The 26,974-nt window shown below is 35.2% G+C and overlaps 2 protein-coding genes across 3 annotated transcripts; both read right to left on the bottom strand.

Annotated features, from left to right (window-relative positions):
* Nucleotides 1–697: 697 nt before the first annotated feature.
* LOC107914427 (callose synthase 5) lies at nt 698–21,169 on the bottom strand. 2 transcript variants are annotated; one of them, XM_041102128.1, is made up of 43 exons: nt 20,976–21,169; nt 20,583–20,840; nt 20,364–20,464; nt 18,357–18,478; nt 18,182–18,278; nt 17,956–18,066; nt 17,571–17,699; nt 17,373–17,465; nt 17,148–17,239; nt 16,889–17,015; nt 16,611–16,748; nt 16,458–16,534; nt 16,301–16,373; nt 16,100–16,225; nt 15,912–16,026; nt 14,585–14,919; nt 14,100–14,152; nt 13,925–13,985; nt 13,752–13,833; nt 13,612–13,658; nt 13,431–13,517; nt 12,753–12,875; nt 12,580–12,674; nt 12,298–12,382; nt 12,063–12,223; nt 11,785–11,908; nt 11,592–11,686; nt 11,369–11,486; nt 11,098–11,249; nt 10,722–10,831; nt 10,503–10,625; nt 10,334–10,402; nt 4,807–4,996; nt 4,605–4,716; nt 4,396–4,515; nt 4,195–4,310; nt 3,987–4,070; nt 3,464–3,576; nt 3,129–3,358; nt 2,057–2,869; nt 1,616–1,666; nt 1,336–1,521; nt 698–1,238 (listed from the first exon to the last, which is right to left on the bottom strand). In XM_041102128.1, the coding sequence occupies exons 2-43, from the start codon at nt 20,767–20,769 to the stop codon at nt 1,008–1,010; spliced, it is 5,754 nt and encodes a 1,917-aa protein (XP_040958062.1). In that variant the 5' UTR covers nt 20,770–20,840; nt 20,976–21,169; the 3' UTR covers nt 698–1,007. The 2 variants fall into 2 exon arrangements, with proteins under 2 accessions (XP_040958062.1, XP_016698829.1); XM_016843340.2 differs by having other exon boundaries at nt 16,100–16,237; nt 20,976–21,165.
* A 2,643-nt stretch (nt 21,170–23,812) lies between these two features.
* Nucleotides 23,813–26,685, bottom strand: LOC107914428 (NAD(P)H-quinone oxidoreductase subunit O, chloroplastic). Its single transcript, XM_016843341.2, has 6 exons — nt 26,245–26,685; nt 26,103–26,158; nt 25,675–25,740; nt 25,527–25,568; nt 25,086–25,145; nt 23,813–24,035 (listed from the first exon to the last, which is right to left on the bottom strand). Exons 1-6 carry the CDS (start codon nt 26,651–26,653, stop codon nt 24,006–24,008), a joined length of 663 nt encoding a protein of 220 aa, XP_016698830.2. The 5' UTR covers nt 26,654–26,685; the 3' UTR covers nt 23,813–24,005.
* Between the last annotated feature and the right edge of the window lie 289 nt (nt 26,686–26,974).

The following is a 26,974-nucleotide window of genomic DNA, read 5'->3' as shown; positions in this document are numbered from 1 at the left end:
AAATGATAATTGGTAAATTAAATAAGTGAATTAGATATGAAAAGTAAATGTTAGTTAGTTGATTTGTGCTTCACTTTCACTCGATTGTTGAACAGGAAGGATGTCATAGCCTTTTATACGTGAGTATAACCAGATACTATATCTCCAAAATATCTACGTAATTATCCTTCAAATACATATCACATTTTATGAAACTCAAATCCTTTAATATCCTCCACATATCAACTCAAACAGTATCTGATAAACAAAGTGAATATCTTCATCGAATTTTAGACCAAGCATTCTTAATCGATTCATATACTCTAAAGCATATTTAGATTTTTTTTTTTTACAAATAAATTTTAATGTTTCCTGCATGATCTCGAAATAAATAACAAATAATAAAATATACAAATCAAAATTGTCAGTTCTAGAACAATGTCACAAATTGATAATCCCAGTGTTATAAGTAATGTTACAATAATAGCTCTAAAAGTGAACCAACATTGTTAATGTTCTAACAATCTCCTCTTCTGGGCTTCTTTAAAAAATCTTATAGTAAATATGTTATACCCCCATAAAAGCAATAAACAAAGAAACTAGATTAATCAGATGCATCTGAGTCCATAATCCATCTACATGTGAACTCCACCTCAACAAATGCTTAAGTGGCCAACGGTATAGCTTCTCCTGATCAAAAAATTATATTGGGAATAACTTGATTTAAAGAACTGTACTCGTTCGTTTGGTATTGTATTGCTTGAAAAAGAAATGACGCCACCTACTCTGATATTATCCTTCTGTTCAAAGACCAATTTGGTAAACAATCTCACATTCACGTACTAAACACAACCAAACACAAGTATCAACCATTCTGACTTGCTGAACCAAACGTAAGCATTTAATATTACAAGTGAGGTGTTAAGTAATCTTGTTAGAGGAATCATATTGTTGAAAGCAAATCTTACTTCTTTCCAAAATCAAATTCGTGTAAAAGCCGAAGTTCATAAAACAACAATCTTATTTTTTTAGGCTTGCATCTTGCTACCAGCCAGAATTCGTTGGATTTGAAGGCCTCGGCTGAAAGCTTGGTTGAATAGCAGCCTGGTCTGGAATTCTGAGACGAAGGGGAACCATGCTAATATAGTTATTGGTGCAAACAGCAACACCCCCATCATGTATTCGTACCCTCTTGCTAGTGCCTTCACTGACCCCCACATTCCTATTCCCTTCACCACTGTCCGGCATGCTTGTGATATCTGATCATTCATCAACATTTCAACACAACTAAATTAAACCCAATGTTCATCCATTGATAGAGTATAGAAATGACAAATAATTAGCGCCAGCATGTACCTGCAGAAGAGCCCACCCTGTCGGCACAAAGGCCAGTATGCTCTGAAAGATATCTCCAATTGTGAGATCAAGGAAATAAAACAGCATTGCAATAGTGACTATACTCCCCACAAACATGACTAGCTTAACAAGTCTGAACATTAGCTGGAAATCCGCACTGAACTTCATCCTACCCATGGACACTATCTGCAAATTTAAAATGTGGCGTCGGTTTCTTTTAGAAAGCCAACCAAGGGATGATTCTCGTTTTGGAATGGTTTTATGGGGTTTCGAGTCTCACCTTTAAAATAATCAACACGGTAACAATGACCAGCCAGGAAAGACAATAAACCTAAAACCAAGAACAAAAAAAGCAACTTTATGAACATTCTTGGTATTTACAGATTAGCAACCCTTAAATACAAGATCTTTCAATTATGTAGCAGTGTTACAGCATTCAACTTGTAGAAATATTGTCATCTTTTCCAAATGACACGACAATAGTCTACTCTGTTCGCTATCTACCATGGGATTCATCCTTAATAAGCATTACCGTCACGCATGCATCCTAAGGGAAGCAATAGAATGTAAAAAATCTTGAGGTCTTTTTTCTCCTAAATGATTGTATGTTAGATTAATCAAAGAGAATTTAGTACAAGACTAAAATTTGAAAATGGCTTTTAACCTTAAAAGAAAGTTAAGATACTAGATTAGAAGCTGATGGACTGATACTAATACTCACCACAATGCTCTGCCGAATACCTTGTCTGATACTGGTGGTCATGTTTAGATGATACACAATTCCATACTGGTAAATGAAGAAACGTATAGAAAGAATAATCTCAACAAGACATCCAATAAACCCGGTGTGGCGCAGGTGCTCCTGTTCTTCCTCCCACCAAGATTCCCAGCTCTTAACTGAGGGAACTCCAATACCACCTCTGCAACTAATCCACTTTGACCAATCTTCCCAATCTTCTACTATCTTTTGCCATTCAAATCCCGATGGATTCAGAAGGAAAGGAGCAAACAGCCAGGATAAAACTAAGAACCACATTGAAAATGAGAGGAGTGCATAAGAGACGGCTCCACTTGCTGCAGAACCATAAATCTTGTAACATATAAGCAATACCATTAGCTCCAGCCCTTTTACAAAGTGGCTTCTTGAGTACAAGCGGTAGTTCTCTGCGAATTTCTCATGCCGCACCACAAAACCACGCCCTGTTGCTCTGTATTTAGCCCCACCATGCAAAATAGTGCGCCCAAAGTAATGGACTCTTGTTCCAAGGGAGAAAGTGAAGAACACAGATGCCAACTGAAGCTGCATGATTATGATGTCACCTAATGCAGTTCTAAATCCTCTCTCCAATCCAATCTCCATTACCATGGGTAGTACTGTTAAAACGCCTAATTGAACTATAGACTGCGAAGCCATGGCTGCCTTAAGAGAATCATTTCCCTTAGCTGAAGCATACTTAAGTATTGCCTGCTCTAAACCACTTAATGACAAATAAAGTCTTCCATACAAGAAAAAGTAGACTGTAAAGACAACCAACTGCACAATAGCAGGAAGGGACTCACATTAGCTCTGAAAAGGTAACATAAAAGAGTCAAAAACAAAAAAACAAAAAACCCTAACAATTACTAACTTTCTAATTAATCTTAAGCTCTCATTGCAGGGACTCTCCATATGTTTAATGTTTTCATGGACTAGCACTTCCAAAGTTATGATGATTTAAATGACTAGACAATCTACTCTACTTTTATTTAATTAGATTAATCACGAGTTGAATCTTGCAAGGATAAAGAATTACCATTGAGCTGAAATAAAATCCAACAGTAGTAAAGTAGCAGGACAACATGCGAAAAAAGTCAAATCGATGGCCTAATCTGTAGATGTCTCTGCTGAGTGTCTGCTCCCCGTTACCACAAGCCACTTTCGCTTCAAAAAGTGAAATTTGGTTTAACCCAACGTCCCTACCTTTCCCAACCTGAATATATTCATGATGAGTAATGTTCCCTCGTCTCAGGGTTGAGTTAAAACCTGTTAAAAGTACAATAAATATTAGATAAAAAAAAAGATAGTATATTCATATATAAATATAAACTCACTGAAGACACAGTAGTTTAACTGATTTAAGATCATTACCAGCAAAGATGTCCTCACTCAAGTTGATGCCACGAGAACCCTTGCTGATGCCTCCACGGGTTATATGGAAGATTCTATCGAACACATCTGGATGACCATAATGGAAACGAACCCTAAAACCCACCAACAAATTTTTTGTTCTAAGTATATCAAATCATACACTGGAACCAACTTCGAGATCACTTGCATTAAACAATGCGTAAGAAACTCAATATAGCTCATATGCGGCGGTTTCGGCGTGGCTTGCTGTCCTATAAAGTAAAACTACAGACAAAGGGATGAAGGTTCGGATAGGGTCCTTATATTTATTTCTAAAGTTTTCGTATCTACCACTTATATGCTAACAATATATCGATTACAATTATTACCTGTTATAAATGAAAATGCACTTCCGTTCATATCATAAAGTGTTCTCTCGGCAATATAGTTTAAAAAATAAATAAATAATTGTTGATAGCGCTTTTGTCATGACATAATAGCCTTGATTCGATTATAGGAAGTGGAAAGTAAGATGAAAACATACTTTAGTGGTCTTGCAAGAACTCTTTGACCAATGGTGACAAAGCTTGTTTCTTGATTTGACATGAACCAAGCTAAAGAAGAGACGCTGCATAATAGCGATTCCAAAGCATAAAAGTTAAACCCCCAGATGTTCACGTAAGGAGTTAGCAGATATGACAAACAAGACCAAGCAAATAACCAAATAAGCAAGTATTAATGTTCAGTCAGACCTCCCCGTAAAGATATGCTCTCGAACTCCTAAAATTGTAGGTGGTCTTACTCCATGATCCTCATTAAATTCTTCCAAAAGATTACGCATTTTGAATGCTTCTTCCAAGTAATTGTCCTGAACAATATTGGCGCTAAATGTCATTCGATCTACTGCAAAAAGCCGTTACTACTTAGATAATCACAAACCTTTATGGCCTTACCTGATTCATATCAATGGTTTGAAGAGCTTCTCCACGAGTAAATATTAAAGCATGATTCTGATTTTCAGGTTTTCCTTCTCCTAACTTTGCATTTCCTGGCAACTTTATCCGATAGAGTTCCTTCAAAGAAGATAAAAACACTAGTCAGCAATTATGGTGGCACTGTAATGACACAGGTTATTCTATATGCAGTTTATAAGGATGGATACCTGGTCAAGACTATCAACACCTTTAACCAGTACAGAATAGTAAACCTTCTGTGCTCTTCCACCTTCCCTTTCTTCAACTTCGTCAATGTATGCCACACGAAGCGAGGGATTACTGTATAAGAAAAAGGAGTTAGAAAGGGAGAGAGTTCAAGATGTCAAACAAAAAGACCTAAAGAAATATATTATTAGATTAGGTACTTACTTAACCATCAAATTCAGGATGTCAGTTGCACGACGGTCTCCATTCCTTTTTTGATTTCCATAGTTTTGACAGGTAGCAACATAAGTAAATTTAAGATCAGCAACTGCCTCCAACTGGGCATACAGGGATTTCTGACTTCTCTTATCTTCATCAGGTGCAGTTAAGATGGCTTTGTATCCTTCTAATATTTCTACTCAGACAAGAGTCAAGGTTAAGGGTTAAGGGTTAAGGAATTAGTATCTATGTATCAGGAAGTAAAGTTTTTAATAGGGTTTATGGTTTAAAAATTAGGATTTATGAATAGTGGTTTAATAATTAGATATTAGGGTTAAGGAATAACGTTTTATGGTTTTGGAATCAGGGTTTTATATTGGAGTTTAGGGTTTAAAAAATAGATTTCCTTGTCCATAATTTTACTTTTTTGGTCAATAAAGTTGGTGATAGGAGTTACCCAAAACAGGTCAGGGTATTTGGTGCTATTGAAGCAATGGTTAGCATGTAGCAATCACATGTTTTATTATTATTATTATTATTATTATTATTATTTGGGTGTAATGATGTAACTTAGTTGTATTCCAACTAAGTTTGTTAGTGGTAGTAGGTGTAGGTGGTGATTTATCTTTAAGTGGATGTAATGATGAAACTTAGTTGTATTCCAACTAAGTTTGTTAGTGGTAGTAGGTGGTGATTTATTTTAAGTGGATGTAATGATGAAACTTAGTTGTATTCCAACTAAGTTGTCAAGTTGTAAGCTTGTATAAATAGGCTTTATGCCATTTTAAAAAAATGAATGAATTCAATCAAGATTTCATCCATATACTCTCTATTTTAGCTTTGCTTAAAATTTATTTCATTTTTCTTCTTTGTTTCTGCCGCAAGTCTCGATTCTTGCTCGGCAAGCTTTTTGTTAAACCTTGCTATTTGTTGCACTTAGCTCCAACAATTGGTATCAAGAGCCTATTTCTTAAGGGATCTGTTATACAAATTCATGGCTTCATCAAGCTTTTCACCAGCTGCACCTCAAGTCTTCAATGGAGAAGGCTACCACATATGGGTGGTTAAAATGAAGACCTACCTACAAGCTTTCGATCTGTGGGAGGTAGTCAACTCAGATGTTGAACCAGAGCCACTTAGAGGCAATCCAACAGTGGCTCAAATCAAGCAGCATGCTGATGAGAGGACCAAGAGGCACAAAGCCATGTCTTGCATCCAGAACTCAGTGTCAGATGTGATTTTCACAAGGATTATGGCCTGTGAATCACCAAAACAAGCCTGGGACAAGTTGCAAGAGGAGTTTCAAGGGATAGAGAGGACAAGGCAGCAACAGTTGCTGAACTTAAGGAGAGATTTCGAGAATTTGAAGATGAAGGAAGAAGAAACTATCAAGCAGTACTCTGACAGGATTATGGCTGTGGTTAACAGCATAAGGCTCCTTGGAGAGCAGCTCAAGGAAGCTAGGATAGTGGAGAAGGTTATTGCAACTCTGCCCGAGAGGTATGAGGCAAAAATCTCATCTCTCGAGGACTCAAGGGACCTGTACACCATCTCCCTGACAGAGTTGATCAATGCTTTATATGCTCAAGAGCAAAGAAGAGCAAGCAGACTGGAGGAGCATCAAGAAGGTGCCTTTCAGGCAAGAACAAACACTGCCTACAAAGGCAAGAAGGCCTGGAGAGACAAGCCAAGGACTGATGTTGGAAGAAAAGAGGGTCAGACTTGCAAGCATTGCAGAAGGGCTGGTCATCCAAAAGAAAAATGCTGGTTCAATCCAGATGCTGTATGTCAGCATTGTAAAAAGAAGGGTCATGTTGAGAGAGTCTGCAAGAGCAAGGCCAAATCAAGGCAGAGTCAGTTTCAACAGAAGAAAGCTGAGGCTCGAGTAACTAAGGAGAACAGTGACCAAGAGGAGCAAGTCTTTGCTGTGTTATGCTCAGCTGCTCAAGAAAGGTTCTCATCTGGTTGGCTTCTAGACAGTGGATGCACCAACCACATGACACCTGATGCTGCAATCTTCAAGTCTTTAGACAGAAGCTGCAGAACTAAAGTCAAGATAGGAAATGGACATTTTATTCAAGCTGAAGGCAAGGGTGATGTGCTGATATGCACCCCCACAGGTGCCAAAGTGATTTCAAATGTGCTTTTGGTACCTGAAATTGACAGAAACCTGCTCAGCATAGCTCAGTTGCTGGAGAAAGGTTATTCTGTTGTGTTCAAAGACAACCAATGCCAAATCAATGATCCAAGTGGATCCAAGCTGATGGCAGTTCCTATGGCTAATAAGAGCTTTGTAGTTGACTGGACCAGGGAGTCAGACATTGCCTACACAGTCACATCAGATGAATCCAAGCTTTGGCATCAAAGACTGGGACATGCCAACTTCAGATCGATGGCTCGAATGGTCAGAGAGGACTTGGCTGAAAACTTCATCAACTCAGTGGATCATGATGATGTGTGTGAAGTGTGTCAGCTAGGAAAGCAGGCCAGACTCCCATTTCCCTCGAATCAAGCCTGGAGAGCCTCTGAAAAACTCCAACTGGTGTACACTGATGTGTGTGGCCCTATGAGGACTGAGTCATTAAGTGGAAACAGGTACTTCATACTGTTCATTGATGATTTTTCAAGATATTGCTGGCTTTACTTCCTAAAACAGAAATCAGAGGCGGCCTCAGTGTTTTGGAAGTTCAAGACTGCTGCTGAGACTGAAACAGGTTGCAAGCTGAAGTCCATAAGGTCTGATAATGGGACTGAGTACACCTCAGCTCAGTTCCAAGCCTTCTGTGATAAGGCAGGCATCAAACATCAACTTACCAACACATATACACCTCAGCAAAATGGTGTAAGTGAAAGGAAGAATAGGAGTTTGATGGATATGGCCAGGTGCTTGATGATTCAGAAGAATCTGCCTAAAGCACTATGGGCAGAGGCAGTTAACACTGCAAACTACATTCAAAATAGGCTTCCAACCAAGGCCTTGGATCAGAAGACTCCATTCGAAGCCTGGTTTGGATTCAAGCCATCACTGGCTCATCTGAAGGTCTTTGGATGCATCTGTTATGCTCATGTACCTGCTGTCAAAAGGGACAAATTGTCTGAAAGGGCTCGACCTGGTATTTTGGTGGGCTACAGCACTGTTAAGAAGGGCTATAGGATCTTGGATCCTTCAACAAAGAAAGTGCCAGTCAGTAGGGATGTGGTATTTGATGAAAAGTCATGTTGGAACTGGGAAAAACATGAACCTGAGGAAGTTTCAGAAGGACTTGCAGCAGATCAAGCTGAGCCAGATCAAAATGTTCCTGAAATGGACATTGATGATGAACCAGTTAGAGGAACAAGACCATTGACTGAGATTTATGAAAGAGCTCATGTAGCCATAGCTGAACCAAGCAATTTTGAAGAGGCTGAAGCTCAGCAAGAGTGGAAGCAGGCAATGGCTGAGGAGATTAGCATGATTGAGAAGAACCAGACCTGGGAATTAGTTGAAAGGCCAGTCAAAAGGAAGATAATTGGGGTGAAATGGGTGTACAAAGCCAAGCAAAATGCTGATGGTACCTTGAACAAACTGAAAGCAAGGCTAGTTGTCAAGGGGTTCAGTCAGAGGTATGGCCTGGACTACCTGGAGACCTTTGCACCAGTGGCCAGGCTAGACACCATCAGATTACTGATTGCATTAGCAGCACAGCTCGAGTGGAAGATCCATCAACTCGATGTGAAATCAGCCTTTCTGAATGGTTTCTTAGATGAAGAGATCTATGTTGAACAACCACAAGGGTTTGAGATAGCTGGCAGAGAGCATATGGTCTACAAACTGAAGAAGGCCCTATATGGCTTAAAACAGGCTCCAAGGGCCTGGTACAGCAGAATCGATGGCTACTTGACTAATTTGGGATTCGATCGAAGCAAGAGTGAGCCAACACTGTATGTCAAGAAGCAAGGGACACAAACACAGCTCATTGTATCCCTATATGTTGATGACCTGCTGGTGACAGGAGGAGATCGAGCAGTGCTGGTCGATTTCAAGACCAAGATGCAAGAAGTATTTGAAATGTCTGATCTAGGGGAAATGTCTTATTTCCTTGGAATGGAGGTGACTCAAGCACAAAATGGGATATTTCTAAGTCAGAGAAACTTTGCCACAAAGATTCTGACCAAGTTCTCCATGCAAAACAGTAAAGCAACTAAAACACCTGTTGCTGTTGGAGAAAAACTATCGAGCCAAGGTGATTTTGAGAAGGTTTGTGAAACAACCTACAGAAGTCTAGTTGGTTGTCTGTTATATTTAACTGCCACTAGACCAGACATAATGTATGCTGTAGGATTGCTCTCAAGGTTCTTGCATTGTTGCAATAAAAAGCATTTACAAGCTGCTAAGAGAGTGCTTAGATATGTCAAAGGCACTTTGAGCTATGGTTTAAGGTACAGCAAGGAAGGAAATCTGAAGCTGGTTGGCTACACTGATAGTGACTGGGCTGGCTCGATAGATGACATGAAAAGCACCACAGGGTATGCTTTCAACCTTGGTTCAGCCATGTTTTGCTGGAGCTCGAAGAAGCAAAGTCTGGTGGCTCAATCTACTACTGAAGCAGAATATGTGGCAGCTGCAAGTGCTGTCAACCAAGCCATTTGGCTAAGGAAAATCTTAGCTGATTTGAAAGTGCATCAAAAGGAAGCTACTGAGATCTTCTGTGACAACCAATCTTCAGTTGCAATTGCTAAAAATCCAGTGTTCCATGGAAGAACAAAGCATTTCAGCATCAAGTTGCATGTTGTTCGAGAAATGGAGCAAGCTCAGGAAGTGAAGCTGATCCATTGTAATTCTGAGGATCAACTTGCAGACATTTTGACTAAAGCCCTTAATGTCACAAGGTTCGAATGTCTAAGAAGGAAGCTAGGTGTTTGCTCCATGCAAACCAAGGAGGAGTATTGAAGCAATGGTTAGCATGTAGCAATCACATGTTTTATTATTATTATTATTATTATTATTATTTGGGTGTAATGATGTAACTTAGTTGTATTCCAACTAAGTTTGTTAGTGGTAGTAGGTGTAGGTGGTGATTTATTTTTAAGTGGATGTAATGATGAAACTTAGTTGTATTCCAACTAAGTTTGTTAGTGGTAGTAGGTGGTGATTTATTTTAAGTGGATGTAATGATGAAACTTAGTTGTATTCCAACTAAGTTGTCAAGTTGTAAGCTTGTATAAATAGGCTTTATGCCATTTTAAAAAAATGAATGAATTCAATCAAGATTTCATCCATATACTCTCTATTTTAGCTTTGCTTAAAATTTATTTCATTTTTCTTCTTTGTTTCTGCCGCAAGTCTCGATTCTTGCTCGGCAAGCTTTTTGTTAAACCTTGCTATTTGTTGCACTTAGCTCCAACAGGTGCTTACCACGTGCTATTGAATGAGTACTCAATCAACTAAACTAATAATATCAGAGCATAATTTCCCTATTCTCATTATAATCAGCTTGCATGGAAGACGAACGACCTGAAAAGACCTCTGAGTCTGGCTATTAAAAGAACATACCATTTTCAGTAGCCATGTCGAGAAAAGCCTGAATTTTCAAAGCTCGTCTGTAATACATCATTCCTCTGACTGCAGTTCCAATGATCATTTGGGAGAGGGATACACAAATAGATAAATTAGTCAAGATAGGAAATAATGAATTAAAGAGAGAAACTAAAGCATCAAGCACCTGTCCTGCACAGAGTTTGTCCCCTCAAGGAGACCCAGTGGCGAAGCTGCAAGATTTTTTCGTCATTTTCCCAAATCTCACTCTCCTTACAGTTGAGTCGCTCAGTAAAGTTGTTCCACTCATCTAAACGAAGCCAATAACAGATATAACATTGAAGTTATCTAAAAGAAAAAGGAAATCACAAGAAACGATATTATGGAAGTTTACAATATAACGAACCTGGAAATATTTTCTGCAGATAGAAAATGATAGATACACCATCCTCATTTTCCATCTCAAGTTCAGTTTTGGAATAGACAGTCTCTTCACTATAGTATGGAGTCAGGACACTGACAATGGCAAGAAGATGAATTCAATTATTCAAGGGGGGGGGGGGTGGAGTAGACTTCAGCATATGCTAAGACACAGAAGAACACAATCACGTTTCCACGGCAAAATGTCAGAACTGCATTAGCAATTTTATGTGCTATGTCTTTCAAAAAAAAAAAGTGCAATGGAAATAGTATGCCAAGAAAGTAAATTTACCTTCAAAAGGATCATGAGACATGTAACCAGAACATATATTCGATGACTACATTAAGCAAACATAGAATACCTGAACGAGAGCATGTTACGAACTCGAGGAGCACGTGGCAGATCCATAAACAATGAATTTGCAAAGAATGCAATCCTTCTACGTGCCTCAAGATTTGATGGTATATCAATGCCAGATTCTTTGATTGTTAGAAGGATATGAAGACGTCGTATCTAAAACGTGGGACATTTGTTGTTAGAAAATGTCAAAGATTCCTATCAAATAGAAGTTCTTTGAACTATTATTTGTGCTTCAAGTAATATCCGTTATTTTATTTTATTGCATGATGTACCTGTTCTACCCAATGTGCAGTTAGCACGGGAGGGAACACTAGAGCAGGTTTTTCTTCAGTGCCAGCAAAAAGTTGCCTTCCCGATTCCTTGTTACTATGTCCTAGCTCTACTAATTCGCTGTACAATATGACAAGAAAAAAGGAAGGGAATTAAGCTTGTGTAGAAAAAGGCAACCTCTAGAGAACATTTTCTTCCATATTCTGCAAAACAGAGTTCACTAACCGTATCTCGTTGACCATCATATCACGGGTCACCACTTCTAACATATCTTGCAGCAATAAAACCACAGCATCCTTTTTGGAGGGATCACCATCTTTCTGCAATAAAATAAAATAAAAAAAAGATCAAAAAGGTATTAACTAAAACCGCAAAATGAAGAAATAATTATGTTTATTACTTCTCATATCAAACTGACCAAGATCCCCACAAGCTCCACAAATTTCTTCCAAAGGACAGGTAAAGGAGCCATTCTGAAATTTGCAAGAAGAGTATTCTTCGAAATGTTACTCTCGATTTCCATTATAATAATTCTTATGGTCCTGTTACATTATAGGTACGTACAGTCAGAAATACTAGCACTGAATCTGAATAATTTAACACACTAAACAGAATTTAATGGTTTCAAAATGCAACAACATCAATCATAAGGAAAACCTTAAAAGTTAAAACTAAGATCAATACAGAATTAACAACCTTTTCTCATTCTCTCCAACCACCAGAGTGTTTAGAACAAGTTTGAAAGACTCAAAGCATTCAGTTACAGCACATTTCATGTATTCATCAGCACAGATGCGCTTCCAAAGTTCAGAGTCCTTCGAACGGAACTGAGCTGCCATGTCCAATGCAATTGGGATCTGTAGAAGGAGACATAGAGTCAACACAAACTAAAGCAACTAAACCAAATGCGAGTTTAAGGGACTTTGCGGACCTTGCTTGCTAGCAAAAATGGTGGCCACTGAATCAGTTTCAAGCTAGGATCTGATGTATAAGGAACCAGTAGAAGGTCCATCTCCCTGTTGTAAAGAATACACAGTTTTAGTTAAACTGCATGTAGAGTAAAGCATAATAAACTAAATACATTTAAACCCTTGTATAAGGAACCAGTAAAAGGCCCACCTCCCCGTTTTAAAGAAATACCCAGTTTAACTGCATATAGATTAAAACATAATAAATTGAATACGAGTTAAAACATCTATGGAAGGGAACTTTCCTGTCACTAATTAGGTCTTCTTCACGAAAACTACAAATTACTTCATTCCATAGCTGAGCAAATTTTGCAGCTTCGCTTCTTCTGTTTGCCGTTACCTGTGCATGACAATGATTCAATCATTAGTATCGCTTATGTCATTGTACAACAATATAATGAGCCAGTAGAAGTTTAACCTTAGCAAATCGCTTTGATAAAGAGAATCCTCTCTTCCGCGATTTATCAGTAGGTACCAAGTATGCATTAAATGCACCTGGCAGGGACTGGAACCGTGATCTTAGCATGCCCAAAGTTCTTATCTGAAGAAAAGAAGAGTGAAAGAACAAATAACTCTTTACTTTTTGTGTGGGAGTGTTGTAAAGTTGGTGCATATTAACAAGCCAGTTCTTGATGTGACCAGTTACAAAAGTTACTCCAAAAACTCCATAAGCAACTTGCATGGCTGCAGTGAAAATATAAACTAATGATTGTTTCGAGTCATAGGAAAAAGTATTCTAGTACAACATAGGAAAAAGTATTCATGTGGGAGGCAAGGCCTAATAACCTAGATGACATAATTCACAATCCAGGTTGAGTTTCTCAAAATTGGGTTCATTGTCCATCCATTCGATAGAGAGCTAAAACAAATTTTGCCAAACAGATAATTTATCTCAAGTACCGCTACTTGATGCCGAACAATCTAGCCGTGGTCAGTGGCTCGCTTTTTGCAGAAAAGAATGGACATTAAGTAAAGGGCAAATAAGCTAATCAGATAAATGACGTCCAACAATCATGGACAGTACGTGAATGTAGATCAAGAAAGAAGATGGGAAAGGAGTTCTAAAATAAAAGCAAGATGGTTTCCAAAGGATTACCTCTCCAAGGCGATCAAAAGCCCCACTAACGCCACCATATATAGTTGAGAAAATAGAATACCAAATTTGAGTGTCCATAAAATAAACCTGCAAGAAATTCCAAAAGTAAAAAGACATTTTCACCAGATATGCTATAGTAAGTTGATAGAAAGGATAAAAAAGGGTCTAAATAGTAACAGACCAACACTACCGGTGCCCAAAGTGACACAACTCCTAAGTGGTTCTCAGCTGAAATGAAAAGATAGCCATTAACAAAAAAATAAAAATAAAGCAGAAAATAGAAATTTTATTCTAATAAAAGGAAGAAAAAGAAACAAGCACCATTTGGGAAAAATTCATGCCATGCATATTTAACACGATGAATGCTCATTATGTCTTTTGTTGGCTGCACCAGTGGTTTTATCTGAAGGAAAAATGCGCAGGGGTTTAAAATAGAAATCAACGACTGAACTCTCTATTTTGAATGGCAAAATAAAAGGAACAACCAAGATCACCTGGACAAAATAGCTGAATGCAAACTTGGCACACAAAAGTATTAACCAAAACAGAGTATACCTGAAAGAGAAATATATTTAAACTTAATGAAATTTCAACCAACTGAAAAAAGGAATACATAACTGGAAAGTGTTGTTACATGGCGCAAGGTAGTGTATCTATTTTCATACTTACTTTATAAGCGCAAACTGACTTTCATGTATTCCCCTCCCGACATAAACTCTAGGCTGCACACAGGGAAACTCGATCAAGAGATGGCACAAAACAACTGATGGTATAGCTTGATGATATAATTTTTTTTTATCTATTCATATCTCATTTAAAAACAGTAAAAAAGAAAAGTAGGTTTAAATTCATATCGGAAAGATGAAAGACCAAATGTTGTAAAGACAACATGATGAATTTTGTGAGACTAGAAATATAAGATTAAGAGTAGCTTTCTTCAAGATTGATAATAATACTAGACCCTATGACATATACTGAGCTTAAGATAGAAGTTCAATTCATATGCTTTTCTCAACATTCCGGTCTTTTGCTAACTGATACGTGAAAGCCATTCTATATTAATCGCTATGACTATATCTGATTTCAAGTTCATGCTTCTCATATGATATAAGAACGTAGCAATGAACTATATGGAAATGAAACATATTCAGTACCTGTGACCACCATAACAGTAACCGAATAATGTGCCAATCTGAGTTTTCAATCCAACGCCGGAGCATTGGAAAAATGAACAGAGCAGCTGTCAGTAAATTTGGGAGCAAGTATAGCGCCACAGCCATGACATATAGCGGAGAAATGCCCTTTACTTGATTAAGAAACGATAGCATATCTTTAACGTTCTCAGGGACAAAAGAGAGTTCACGCACATAGAATAGAGGAAGAATGATGACCCATGCAATACTAACTACTATCTTCAGAACGTTTCTCAAAACGTCAGTGAACCTCCATCTATGATATCCTGGGAAGTTGATAGCAAGGTCCAAAACACCTGAAACAAAGTACAGCAAAGTTATAAAATAAATATAAAGTTTGAAGTTGCCCTCATAGGGGAGAAGTTAAGGACGTGAAAAAGAAGAGCAAGCGCAGAAAATAATGGTTGTGAAGCTAAACATGATACTTAAAAATTGTGTATCCCCCTCCCCCCAAACCCACGTACTCAAAAAGACACAAACACACAAGCCTTTGATAACCATGCTGTTGTTTAACAAAGAGGAAATACAGCCAACGTGGGGTGGCTCAATGGGCTGAGCTGGCTCGTGGCTCCAATTAATTACTATGAAATGCGCTTGGGTTGAGCCTCTTTGGTGCTAATCTCGAACGCTACAAATGTAGCTTTTTCAAGCGCACATCTTGCCCAGGGATTAGAGCAACCTATTTCCTCCTGGATTTTATGTACGAAAAAAACCAAAAAAAAAAGAGAGAGAGAGAATATGCAAAAATCCACCACATAGAAGTACAGTGTCTAGAATAGCTTTAAATGATTCTAAATTTCATAATCTTCTTCGAACTGTCAGCTGAAAACAAAAACGGGGAGGAGCAAAGAAAAAGAATAGTGCAAATAGACTAAAAATATAATTTGTATGAAGGAATAAGTTGCTAACATATGATGCTGCATTAGTAATTCTAAACTGAGAATTGCTTTTGATGGCTTACCAGACAATTAAGAAGATTCAATAATCCATTTCTTTCTTTCTTTCTTTTCCGGTCATGGCTCCATGTTTATTAGTTATACAATAATATTGATGACCAGAAGAAAAAAGCGTTTCAACTATGTTGAAATTCTTCGAGGAAAGAAAATATTAAAAGCTCGCACCATCGTAAGCATCTCAATAGAAGTCAACCTCTTGAATATTAATATTCTAGTCTTAGCAAATTTCAGAGAATAATTGGCTATTAAGAAGCCAAAGATACAAAGCAAATAAAATTCTGGAGGAAAAATAAACTTCCTAGAAGACAGCAATTTAAGTAAGAATATCATACTCTGAATGAAACGCAAAATAGCTGCTGTGATGAAAATACTGGATATATCATACAATAAATCCTTTTGAAAGATTTCTGTTAACGAAGCTCCACTCCATGCAATAATGATCATTACCTGCACAAAAAAATATTGGAATATTAATATGTACAAGAATCAAAAACGAAGAGCAAAGGTCACATCTTAATACCTGCAAACCTAGAATATAAAAAGTCCATAGTCGATCAAAACTTCGAAAGAGGTGCCAAAATGTTCTAATCTCAACAAAATTTGATTTGCCGGTGCTTCTACATTTTCTTCGAGAAGTCTTCTTTCCCTGGCATAGTAGCTGTATTAAGCAACACAATCACTAGCTTATTTAGGAAAAGTGCTGACAACCACTAAGGACTACCGTGTCACGTGTTGATTTGAAAAAGTCACCATCATCACGCATAGGCCATCCAAGAGAGAAGCAATCAGAAGACCTGAAAAGAATTCATCATAACTAAATTAGAACTAAAATTGATACCCTTAAACCAATCAAATTTTTATATCAAAACCATACAAACCAGAAATACTCGTTTAGATCATCATAATTACACCAGTCTGCATGAGAAGCCGTTCCATTTTTGTTCTTTTCGGCTTCCTGCAATATTTGAACTCCCTTATTTGTATCTAGAACACAATAGCCAAAGTCCAAGAAAATTCGTCATCAAGCATACCCTTTCAATGACACAGTAAATCGGTTTCACAACCTTCCTCAAGAAAGCCTCATCATCTCCACCATATGAGGGCTTGATATTTTCTCCAGTCACTATGCTAACATTTCCAGCCAACAGGCCATGGAGTTCATGTGCCATCTGAGAGCATCATGGGATGTAATTCAAAATACTACAAACTACATATTTCTTGTTGAAATGAAACAATAATAGGTGAACAAAAGCAAAACCTTGTTGAACAGAAGAAAAAGGGTAGCATTAGATATTTGAAGAATACTCACATTATGAAAAATGTAGCATAGACATTCTGGCATGAACCGGACATTAGCTGCTTCACCCCAGATGAGAAGATATAATCCCATATATAGTATCTTTCTCTGTTGTATTTCTTGAGAGCCTTGAGGCAGCCTATACATAAATGAGTCAGTACAAATTAGACCACAACTTGTTTCGATTTAACAGAAAGTAGAGTTGAAGAGCACAATAGTAATGTACGGAAATATCCGCCAGTAATTAGATGTATAAGTTGTTATTTTTTACCTTAAACTATGTTTACGTCCTAAGAATTTACACCATGTTTTGTAATTCTTAAAAAGCTTGCTCATAACAGCATCAACTGCTCGTTCATCAAGCTACATAAAAGAAATAAGTTTAATCAGTATACAAGCTTAAGCTTAGAAGAACAAGTGAAACTATATCTAGGCTTCCATTTGAAATTTCAGTAACCACAGGCACGCGAAAAAGAGATTAAACACCTGTGCATACCATAGTAAGAGGTTTGGGCTTGGGGTGGAGTCTTATATGATTATTGGCAAGCAGCAAAATCAAGTGCTCCCTCATGTTCCTGACATTGTCTCTCTGCAGTGATGAAAGCCAAAATGCATGATATTTGAAGAAGACCATTTATTCATTCAACGACAATGCTTTTTCTGGCTCGTGGGCGTGGGGATGTTAAAAACTTACCTGGAATCCGAACATGGCTCTTAACCAATCCAAAAGGTCCAAGTCTCCAGCCTTTTGCCTTTGTGGATCAAATCCCGAAGGCCAGTTCAAACCACGAATGTTCCCTAGTGCAACCACAGAAGCCTTAACCTGTATATTAAAGTAAAGTTCAAGTAGCATCCAAAACAATACGCCAACAAATAAGATGCTGGAATGACACTGAGTCATGACAGCAGCAGAGCAGAGTAGAGCTAGTTCAAAGTGTCTGAAATTTTATATCAATTTCTTCATAATTTAAGGTATGCATATCTTTTCCACATGCTAATAAAATATGATCTCACAGACAATTTCTTTTTGGATCCGCCACTTAATCAGCAGAATGACACATGATACTATGAATTGTTACCTCCTCAAGCTGCATGATAGACTGTGAAGCACCGGCAGCATCCAAAGGAAGAATGTTGTAGGGAGTGTAGATTTCCTTCTTTTCTTGAACATCTTTGGCAGTTGCCATGATCTACCCGAGGAAATATCATTTGAAATTACATTTTATGCCATCAAAATTGGCAATATTATAATCAGCTATTCAATGTAAATAAAAACTTGATGGAATTACTAAACACAGGACTAACCTCGGGAGCAACTTCTTCAACTTTCTCAGTGTTATTAACGGCACAGAGAACTTCAAAAAGCACTCCAGCTGTTTGGTAAGCTTTCTCAAGTTGAGCTCTGTCAACAAATCGGGAAAAGAAATTAGTTGACATTCTCAAGTGTTGTGGATTGGAAACCCCTTGTGATATTAGTTACCTGTCTGCCTTATCTCCCTGGTCCAGTGCTGTAACATAGTGTTCATAATATTGTTTATAGTAGCTCCCAATTTCCCCTGCATCACTCTTTTCTACTCGAGAGGCAAGACTGGATGCATCATCCTACAGTCCAAAATATTAATCATGGTGTGAAATGCTAAAAATGTTTGTGCCATCAAGTTATGCTTATAGTTGTGAGATTGTGAATGATGGTAGCAAAAATTTTGATATACTTGGAATGAAATAAAACATGGAAGGGAGACCAACCAAACCTTGTTTAATTGTTGTTATCTTCTCACACCAAAGAATAGAAGAAACAGATAAACAGGGCAACAGAAACCTTAGCTAAAAGCAATTGAATATCCAAAACCAAAAGCCCAAATTGTATATGGCTTTTATAAAGTGCAAAATAAGCATATACATACAAACAAGATGAAAATAGATGTATTCATGCAAACATACATCAAAATCAATCAGTGATAACTTAAACTTGATCTCCAAGTAATATTTTCCTTGAATGAGATCCAATAGTTTCCATAGAAAATAAGACCCATCACTCTGGCACGGGAACAAGTAGAATTTCGGTACCGCACTGGTAAGAGGAACAATTAGTATGGAACTTAATTTAAATGCAGTCCCTTTTTGGTCGTAAATTTCAAGTTGTGGTGTCTCCTAAACATCTGATTGACACGGTGACAAAAGCCTTTGGCATAGATTACTAGCAATTACTAGGCAAAAAAATTCCCTATCTGTTGTCTTGGCGGATTCAATTCTCTAACCAAGTACCAACTACCAACCATGAACAAAGAGGAAAGGTGGAGTTCCTTACATAGTTGGAGTACTAATATTAAACATCGAAAGTGACAACCAAACAAAATATCAACCCTCCATTTTATTTCCTTCAACTCCTAAAAATTTATATATATATATGCATACCCTTTTCCTTTTTATTAGACATTGCAAACAAAATTATAAAATGTAACTTTATAAAAATCTCCGAATTCAGTATCTCCTTGCCAAGGAGAGAATTTAACTGTGTTCGGTAGGAATATAAAATAGACAATCAATAAAAGTGAAGCAATAGAAGGGAATAAAAAATCTCAAATTGGTACACAAAAATCTGAAATAAATAAAAATAAAAGAATAAAAATATTATTTAATATGATATTTAAATACTCAAAACTAAAAAAATTATTTGCACAAAAAAAGAAAAAGAAAAAAACTGCCAACTACTTTAATCAATTTCTTTCTTTCTTATTTTTTTACTTCACCGACAAGTAGCCTAGGGAAAAGACAGAAAACAGAAGTAATTTGACTCATTAAGTGTGGTTTGTTCAGTTTTAAATCAGTTAAGTTAATTTAAATGTGTTTATTTAATCAATTCGTAGTTTTTTTTTTTAAACCGAACCGATCATATAAATGAAAAAAACTAATTAAAATTAAATATATAATATCCGGTATCCGATCAAATGGAAATAGAAAGAATTTGAAGAAAAAAGAGGGAAGACATCTGTACTTCAAAAAAATACTAATCTTCCTTTAAAAAAAAGGAATACTAATCTTTTGCGTAATTAGAGAAGTCAAAATTAATTTAAGAAACTTTTATTCAGTTTAAAATTAATAAAAAAAAGTTATTTGTCAACAGAGCTTTTAAATTCTGAAAGAGATTAGAGAATTATTATACATCTTATTAAGATATATTTAAGATATTAATAAGATCATCTATCAAAAAATCCAAGCACAACCTGTAAATTTTACCAAACCACGCTAAGACCTATAGAGATAAAATCCAAACACACAAGATATTATCCAAAATATTACGCAAAACAAACAAACAAGGTAGATAAACTCGAGTTTGTACGTGATTGAGCACGTCACATTATCGTTTCTTTTTTCAGTTTTTTTTTCCTTTTTTTTTTCTGGCAAATCACAGGTATTATTATTTTTTTAATAAATTTCTCTTACTATAAAACAAAACCAAATTATAGAAGAAATGCAATAAATTTACTCTCTCTAATCTTTGCCGCAAACCAGTCTTGAACTGCCTCACTCCACGTCCGGTGGAGTTGGGATCCAACCTATCTGCTTTGTCAAAAGCATAGAGACGACCTGTTTTATTTCGCAATGGATTTTTTTATATAAAAAAGTAAGAAAAGTTTGATTTAGAAAACTTAACGCATGAAAATGAAAATAATGAAATAACAGAAAAGAAAGCTTTGAGACGTACAAAGATATGCGACACGGGGGCGTTCAAGTTCGATCTCTTTGGCAATGCGGAGGATGGGAGTGATGGAAGAACTAAGTGACGAAGGAACGACCTCGTTGTCGAACACCTCCGTGGAGAACGTTGTGGTCGAAGCGCTTCGCGACGGCCGCCTTGTCAGCCCTTGCGGTCCCGTTTCGGCATTCGCCATCACGTACTACCGACCGAGTTAACTCGCTAGCTTGAAACAAAGCCTTCTCAACTCTCTGCTACACAAAAATCCTACAGAAAACAGAAAAGAAAGATATATATGAATAAATGTAGCGTAGAGATGCAGAATCAGAGAGCAGATAACATCTCTCCCATGAGTCAAGTAGAAATCAATAATCAGGTTTAGGTTAGGGTTTCAAAAATTACCCGCTCTGTCGGAAACTTGAAGACGAGAGACGGCTTGAGCCAGGGGCGGGAGGAGGAGGAGAGTATATCACTGTTACGATACTCAGAGAAAATGAATCAGAAAGGAGAAATTGTGAGGGAAAGAGTGGAAAAGAAACAAAGAAATTGAGAGAGAAAAGTTGATGAAAAAATGAATATTGACAGAATGTCATTAACGGAATGCAATGCAAGTATCGGCTATATACCTCTTTTACATATCACCTGAATTCTCGGCTCCCCGAAAACAACTAACTATGATATCAAATTACCAATATAACACTGACTCTTTCTTTCATTTTCTTTTCCTTTTTGTTTACTCTTTTTCACTATTATAAGTGGGGCCGGGTGAGAGCCTTGTTTGGCAAAGGGAGTCGAGAAGAAAAACTTTGGTAAAAAGACATCTCCAGTTCCTCCCAATTTTGAAATTGAGGAAATTAGTCCCTCTTAAAAAATTGGAGCAATTTAATCCATGTCAATTTTGAAATTGAGCAATTAAGGAGAATTAATCATGGTGGTAATTTCTTTCATCCATTGTATATGATTTTAATTGGTACAATAACAATTTTAGCCCTCAATGCTTACATATTTTATTAATTTGGTTTTGATTCTAAAAATTCAACAAATTTAGCCTCAACATTTGCACATTTACAAAAATATTGCGGGCTAAATTTGTTAAATCATGACCAGATTGATAGAATGTGTAAGTTATGAGAGCTAAATTTGTTATTATACCAATCAAATTTATATAAAATAGACAAAAAAAACGTTAACATTATGATTAATTGTCCTTAGCTACTCACTTTTAAAATTAATAGGAATTAAATTCCTCTAACTTTTTTTTGAAATAAACCAATTTGCTCAATATTAAAATTAAAAGGGACTGGAGAGATTTTTTACCAAAAACTTTTGATATAGTATGCTTTATTTGGATGTAACATTATTTTGATACAAGTTAAATTTATATAAATTTAGACATTATTATTTAAATAGTTGTTATATCTTAATTTATCATTTTATATTAAAATTTGAATATTTTTTATTTATACTCATTTTTTATGTTACATGTATTATATATATATGTGATTGTACGTGTTTAATTTTTAATTTGTTTAATAATATATTTTTATTTCTTATAAAGTAATATTTAAATTATTAAATATAATTAAAATATAATATTTATTTTAATAATTTAAATGTTATAACAATAAAAAAAATATCTAGCCATAATTAGAGAATGAACAAAATTAGTAATGCTATTTAAATCTTTTTTCATGATTTTTTCAGTTATTAATTGAATGAAAATATATAAATGTTAAATTTTAATGCAAAAATTAAATATTTAAATATAATGAAGTGTGGCTTAAGATGAATACCAAATATAATTTCAAATGAGCCTATGATATAAAGGCAAAGGGTTTCTCTTGAAATGAAATCCAGTTGACATCAAATCTTGAGTGCAATATTTAGAGATTTTTTACTCATTTCCCTTACAAAAAATCAACTTTCATAAAATTATTTTTTAATATTTAAAATTTAATAAACATAATATATTATTTTAATATAAAATTAATAATATAATGATTAATAAAGAATATTTTTATCATTTAAAAAAATCTATATGTAAGTTTTTTTTATTAGATTAGCTTGTAATTGAATAACAGTGAAAACTAAATTTCATTTCACCTATTCTAAGGAGAAAATATTTTTTTAAAAATAATATTATGTATTAAAAATAATTATATTTTGAAAAACAATTTTCTGAGAGTTTAAAAAATAAATTATAATTAAATTAATTTTTTAAGTGAATGGTTTCTTTTAACAATAATTATTATTGTAGATAAAAATGAAAAAAAAGAGTTAGTGAGCAGTTTCTTTTAAGAGTTAAATGAAAAGAAAACAAAAACAAATGATAGAATTTGTTTATAAAAAGTTGTGGAAAATGATAAGTATAGAAAGAGTTACTTTACTTATCACTTATAGAATTATTTTTCAATTATTTCTATTTTATTCTTTTAACATTATCCTTTAAATATTTTATTTTTAAAAAAATTTAAAATTATATTTATCAAACTGTCTAATTATATTTAGTATTTAGATAATATACCAAACAAATTTTATAACTTAAATTCATTACTTAATTTTTCAATACTTAAGTCTTGTTTGATAGACCATTCAAAAAAATTAAATTAATTGATTTAAATTTTTACGCATGTTTGATAATCCAAAATAAAAACAATCTGATAGAATATTTATATAAAAAAGTGTGAAAATAATAAGTAGATAAGAGCTACTTATCACTTAATGGAAAATATTTTTAATTAAATCAATTTTATTTTATTAATTTTAATATTTTATTATCTTATAAAAACTATACAATTATTTTTTTATTTATAATAAGGTGAAATATTTAAAAATTAAAGATAAAATATAGAACATATTTTTTATAATCTAAAACCTATATTTATTAAACAATTTAATTATATGTGTCGTAATTAATTTGTCAAACAATTTTATAACTTTAATTCCGTACTTAAATTTTTAATACTTGGAACACCTTGATTTTTTTGCATTTAATTTTTCGAGTGACATTAAACTATAATAATATAAAATATGGATATGTTATATTTTAATATGTTTATATTTATTACTACATAACATTCAACACATAGTATTAATTTAAATGTAGCTTTAAAGCAGATCATAAAAGAGACCAATCTGCCCATCTTTTAACTGCATCTTTTATGCTTAGCATTGGCTGACCAGTCTCCTGATTTCTAAGTATCCGCTTGGGTAGTAATAAATCTTGAAGCCTTTCATGGTACACATTGAAATCGGATGATACATGCTAAAAATGCTAAGGTGGATTTCGTTTTTACAGTTCCTTTTAGTAATGAATGAATGACACAATATATGCAACTCATGGTGATTAATTAGAACAATGTAACACCATGGAAATGGAGAATCAATGGTCATCACACTCAAATGTGCGGGACTCCATTTCTGAAAACTGCTTCACAATCTCTCATATTGGAGCTTCTCAGACTGCAAACAAAGAACGGGAACCAGGCACTACAATTACTACAATATAAATGCTTCCAATTTCTATATAGCAATGGAACAGCGCGAGAGCAAATATTACAAAATCCATTGCCACACTGCCATACTTTGCCCTGGCCACACCCTGCTTATATATACATGTATTGAAATATATACATGTATGTACATGTATACATATATAAGCAGGGGCTAGGTGGGGCGAATCAGGCAATCACCTTAACTGCTTCATCCCACCTTCCAAAAGAAAAAAAAATACACCCATCCCACCTCCACTTTTCAACAAGAAGAAAAAGAAAAACTCTTCATTAGAGTGACTCACTTTTGAAATCCATCATATAGTTCAAAGTTTTGCCTTCTCTATAAATACACATATATACATACATAAGTATATATGTGTGTGCCCAATAATCATTTTACTAGAGCAGGTTAGTTATGCGTGATAATCAAAAGCATTAACAGTGTCTGATTGCCAAGTTGATTGATCATCCAATAACTTAGCTAAGCTCACAAGCATTCTCGACTATTGGCAGGTATATCAGGCTTACTGAACAAGGATTGGTCTATAATTTTGAAACTTTATTAGTAAACAAGTACTTTGAATGCATTGTGGTAGCTTAATTTTGCAGTGAATCAGTGGCGTATCTGCCAGGCCCCCCTAAAATGGAAAATTGTCTATTTAGGCCCTTTAGAAATTTTAAAAATTTAAATTAGTGAAAGTAAAATTACACTTTGGCCCCCCTAAAAATGACAAAAATTTGACTTAATCCTTTAAAAATTATAAAAAAAAATAGGCTATTAAAAATTACAAGTTAATTCCCCCCGCCCCTAAAAATTTTCTGGCTTTGCCCCTACAATGAATGATGCATAAAGTAATAGAAAACTTACATTGTAAGATTTGAAATAAGTTAAACTACTTAGCCAAACTAATAACCTGAATGATTTTGGTTCATTTAGTATATAGCAGTACAAAACTAACCAAAGGTGTAATTTGCCAAATCGACTCAAATGGCCAAAGAAACAATCTATTAACAGTACCTTGATAAGCATGTCCGTGGGAAGCCAAGCTGGTGCAGTTGGGATGCCGACCCATGCAACCTGTAAAAAGGTCATGCTTAGCTAGATTTAGCCTCAAATGCTCTAACGTCTAACTTAAGAATCGATCAGCATCCCGCAAAATGGGATTGCACAGAGCACAATTATCAACAGTGGCAAAAACTATTATTCTTTTAACTAGCATTTGTATAACATATTAACATAAAGTTCTCAAAATTTTTGTATGCATAACGCTAAATAAAATAGTTCATCATTATGTCACATTAGCTTAAGCTTAAGAATGGAAGTTTTCAATGATAAGAGAAAACTGAATTAGCATGATTTGTGGTAGAGAAGAAGCTCTAGTTTTCTGTAATCATCATAGTCTAACAAATGAAAGTGAACCAAAATACTAAGGCAAAGGCTGCAGTGAAAATTTCTTACAAGTGCATGTTCTCCTGTCTCAAAAATGCGTACATCCAGAACCTGATATCATCAAGCAGATAGCAAAAGATTTAATGTCCTTCAAAGATGTCCTCAACAAAACAAAAAGGGGAGAAAGCTTTGATACTCAATGGCTCGATAGTAGCACCTCACCACGGTCTTCGTATATGTAGTCCAAGCCTTTGTAATAGGGGGGATGCCCTACAGATAGATACTAAAACAAAACCAAAACTGTCACTATCCCTGTAATTTTATGCTAAGTGAAATCCAATACAAGTTCAAGCAGCAAAAAGCTTACATAAGTTTGTTTTTCTAAAACAAAAGAAAAAATGTTTGAAAATCTCTTATAATCCCCTTTCTTTTTCTTCTCTGTACATAAAGAAAAATTGTCTAAACCAAAGCAAAATTTTATCCCTGCGGAAGATCCCTTCTCTAAAGAGTTTGTATCAACAAGGTAACAAGCATGGTGGAAACAAGGGATTATGTGTCATTTATCCAATTTCTTGCACTTTCAGCAAACTATGTAACAAGAAGAAGATAACCAATATAGCATAAATCAATTCATGTTTCACTTACATTAATACTGTTGAGATACTTGTCTTTATCCACCCTAACAATCTGGCCTTTCTTCACTGCCCAAAACCAAACCCACTTCCATCATTTCAAACCCAAGCAACTTAAACCAATAATTGAGGGAAGTATTTCAGAGAAAACTCACTGGAATAAACGGGCTTTTTGGGAGGTGGCTTAGCGGCGGCGGCGGGAGTGGCTTGAGGTTGAGGTTGAGCATTGCTAGAGCCTTCAGCGTTTTTGGTCTGTGTAGCAGTGGGGTTTCCTTTGTCAGGTTCAGAAGAAGCTTTTATGAGTAAAAATGATGGGAAGCGAAGATGGGTTTTTCTGGTTGTGAAGGCATGTGGGAAGGAAGAGAGGCATGAAGAAGAGGTGTGAGAGAGAGCAGAAGAAGAAAACGCCATGGAAACTAACACTCCTTTGAATTGAAGCTTTACTGACCTCTTTTTAGCTGTTCTACAGATATAAAGATAAGAGATGATGATCTTCTTTTTCTTCTTATTCTTGTTTCTAACGGCCAGATTTTGAAGACAAAAAAACTGTTTGTTTCCGTACATTCTAGTGGGTGAGGATGCATTTCGATCAATTTTAAATTAATCTTATTATTACGTTGCTTAAAGATTTATTTTTCTTTTTGAAATTTATTACCTTCAATTTCAACAGTTTTCGCTCCAAATTTAATTTTCTTTTTAAGAGTAGAATGTGTTTTATTTTGTAGCGATGATTTTGATATTTTTTTATATAATTAACATATCTTTCATATTTATTTTAAGATTATAAAAATTATTTTTTAAAATTAATTTCATCTTTCTTTAACAATGTTATCAATTTTAATTCATTTTAATTTGGTTAGTGATTTTATAATTTAACTTCTTTTT

This window comes from Gossypium hirsutum, chromosome D10 (assembly GCF_007990345.1).
Source record: "Gossypium hirsutum isolate 1008001.06 chromosome D10, Gossypium_hirsutum_v2.1, whole genome shotgun sequence".
NCBI classification, from domain to species: domain Eukaryota; kingdom Viridiplantae; phylum Streptophyta; class Magnoliopsida; order Malvales; family Malvaceae; genus Gossypium; species Gossypium hirsutum.
Note: the sequence above shows the minus strand (reverse complement) of the source record. Positions and strands in the feature narration are given on the sequence as shown.

What these genes read in the sequence shown, in the direction of transcription:
- LOC107914428 (XM_016843341.2), bottom strand. Translation starts at nt 26,653, where the DNA reads ATGTACGGAAACAAACAGTTTTTTTGTCTTCAAAATCTGGCCGTTAGA. An exon ending in CAAAAAGCCCGTTTATTCCA is followed by an intron (nt 26,159 to 26,244) that starts GTGAGTTTTCTC and finishes GGTTTTGGGCAG; the next exon opens with TGAAGAAAGGCCAGATTGTT. An exon ending in TATACGAAGACCGTGGTGAG is followed by an intron (nt 25,569 to 25,674) that starts GTGCTACTATCG and finishes TGATGATATCAG; the next exon opens with GTTCTGGATGTACGCATTTT.
- LOC107914427 (XM_016843340.2), bottom strand. Translation starts at nt 20,769, where the DNA reads ATGGCGAATGCCGAAACGGGACCGCAAGGGCTGACAAGGCGGCCGTCG. An exon ending in TTTACTGTGTCATTGAAAGG is followed by an intron (nt 16,535 to 16,610) that starts GTATGCTTGATG and finishes CAAATATTGCAG; the next exon opens with GAAGCCGAAAAGAACAAAAA. An exon ending in CGACATGGCTACTGAAAATG is followed by an intron (nt 4,997 to 10,333) that starts GTATGTTCTTTT and finishes TTGTCTGAGTAG; the next exon opens with AAATATTAGAAGGATACAAA.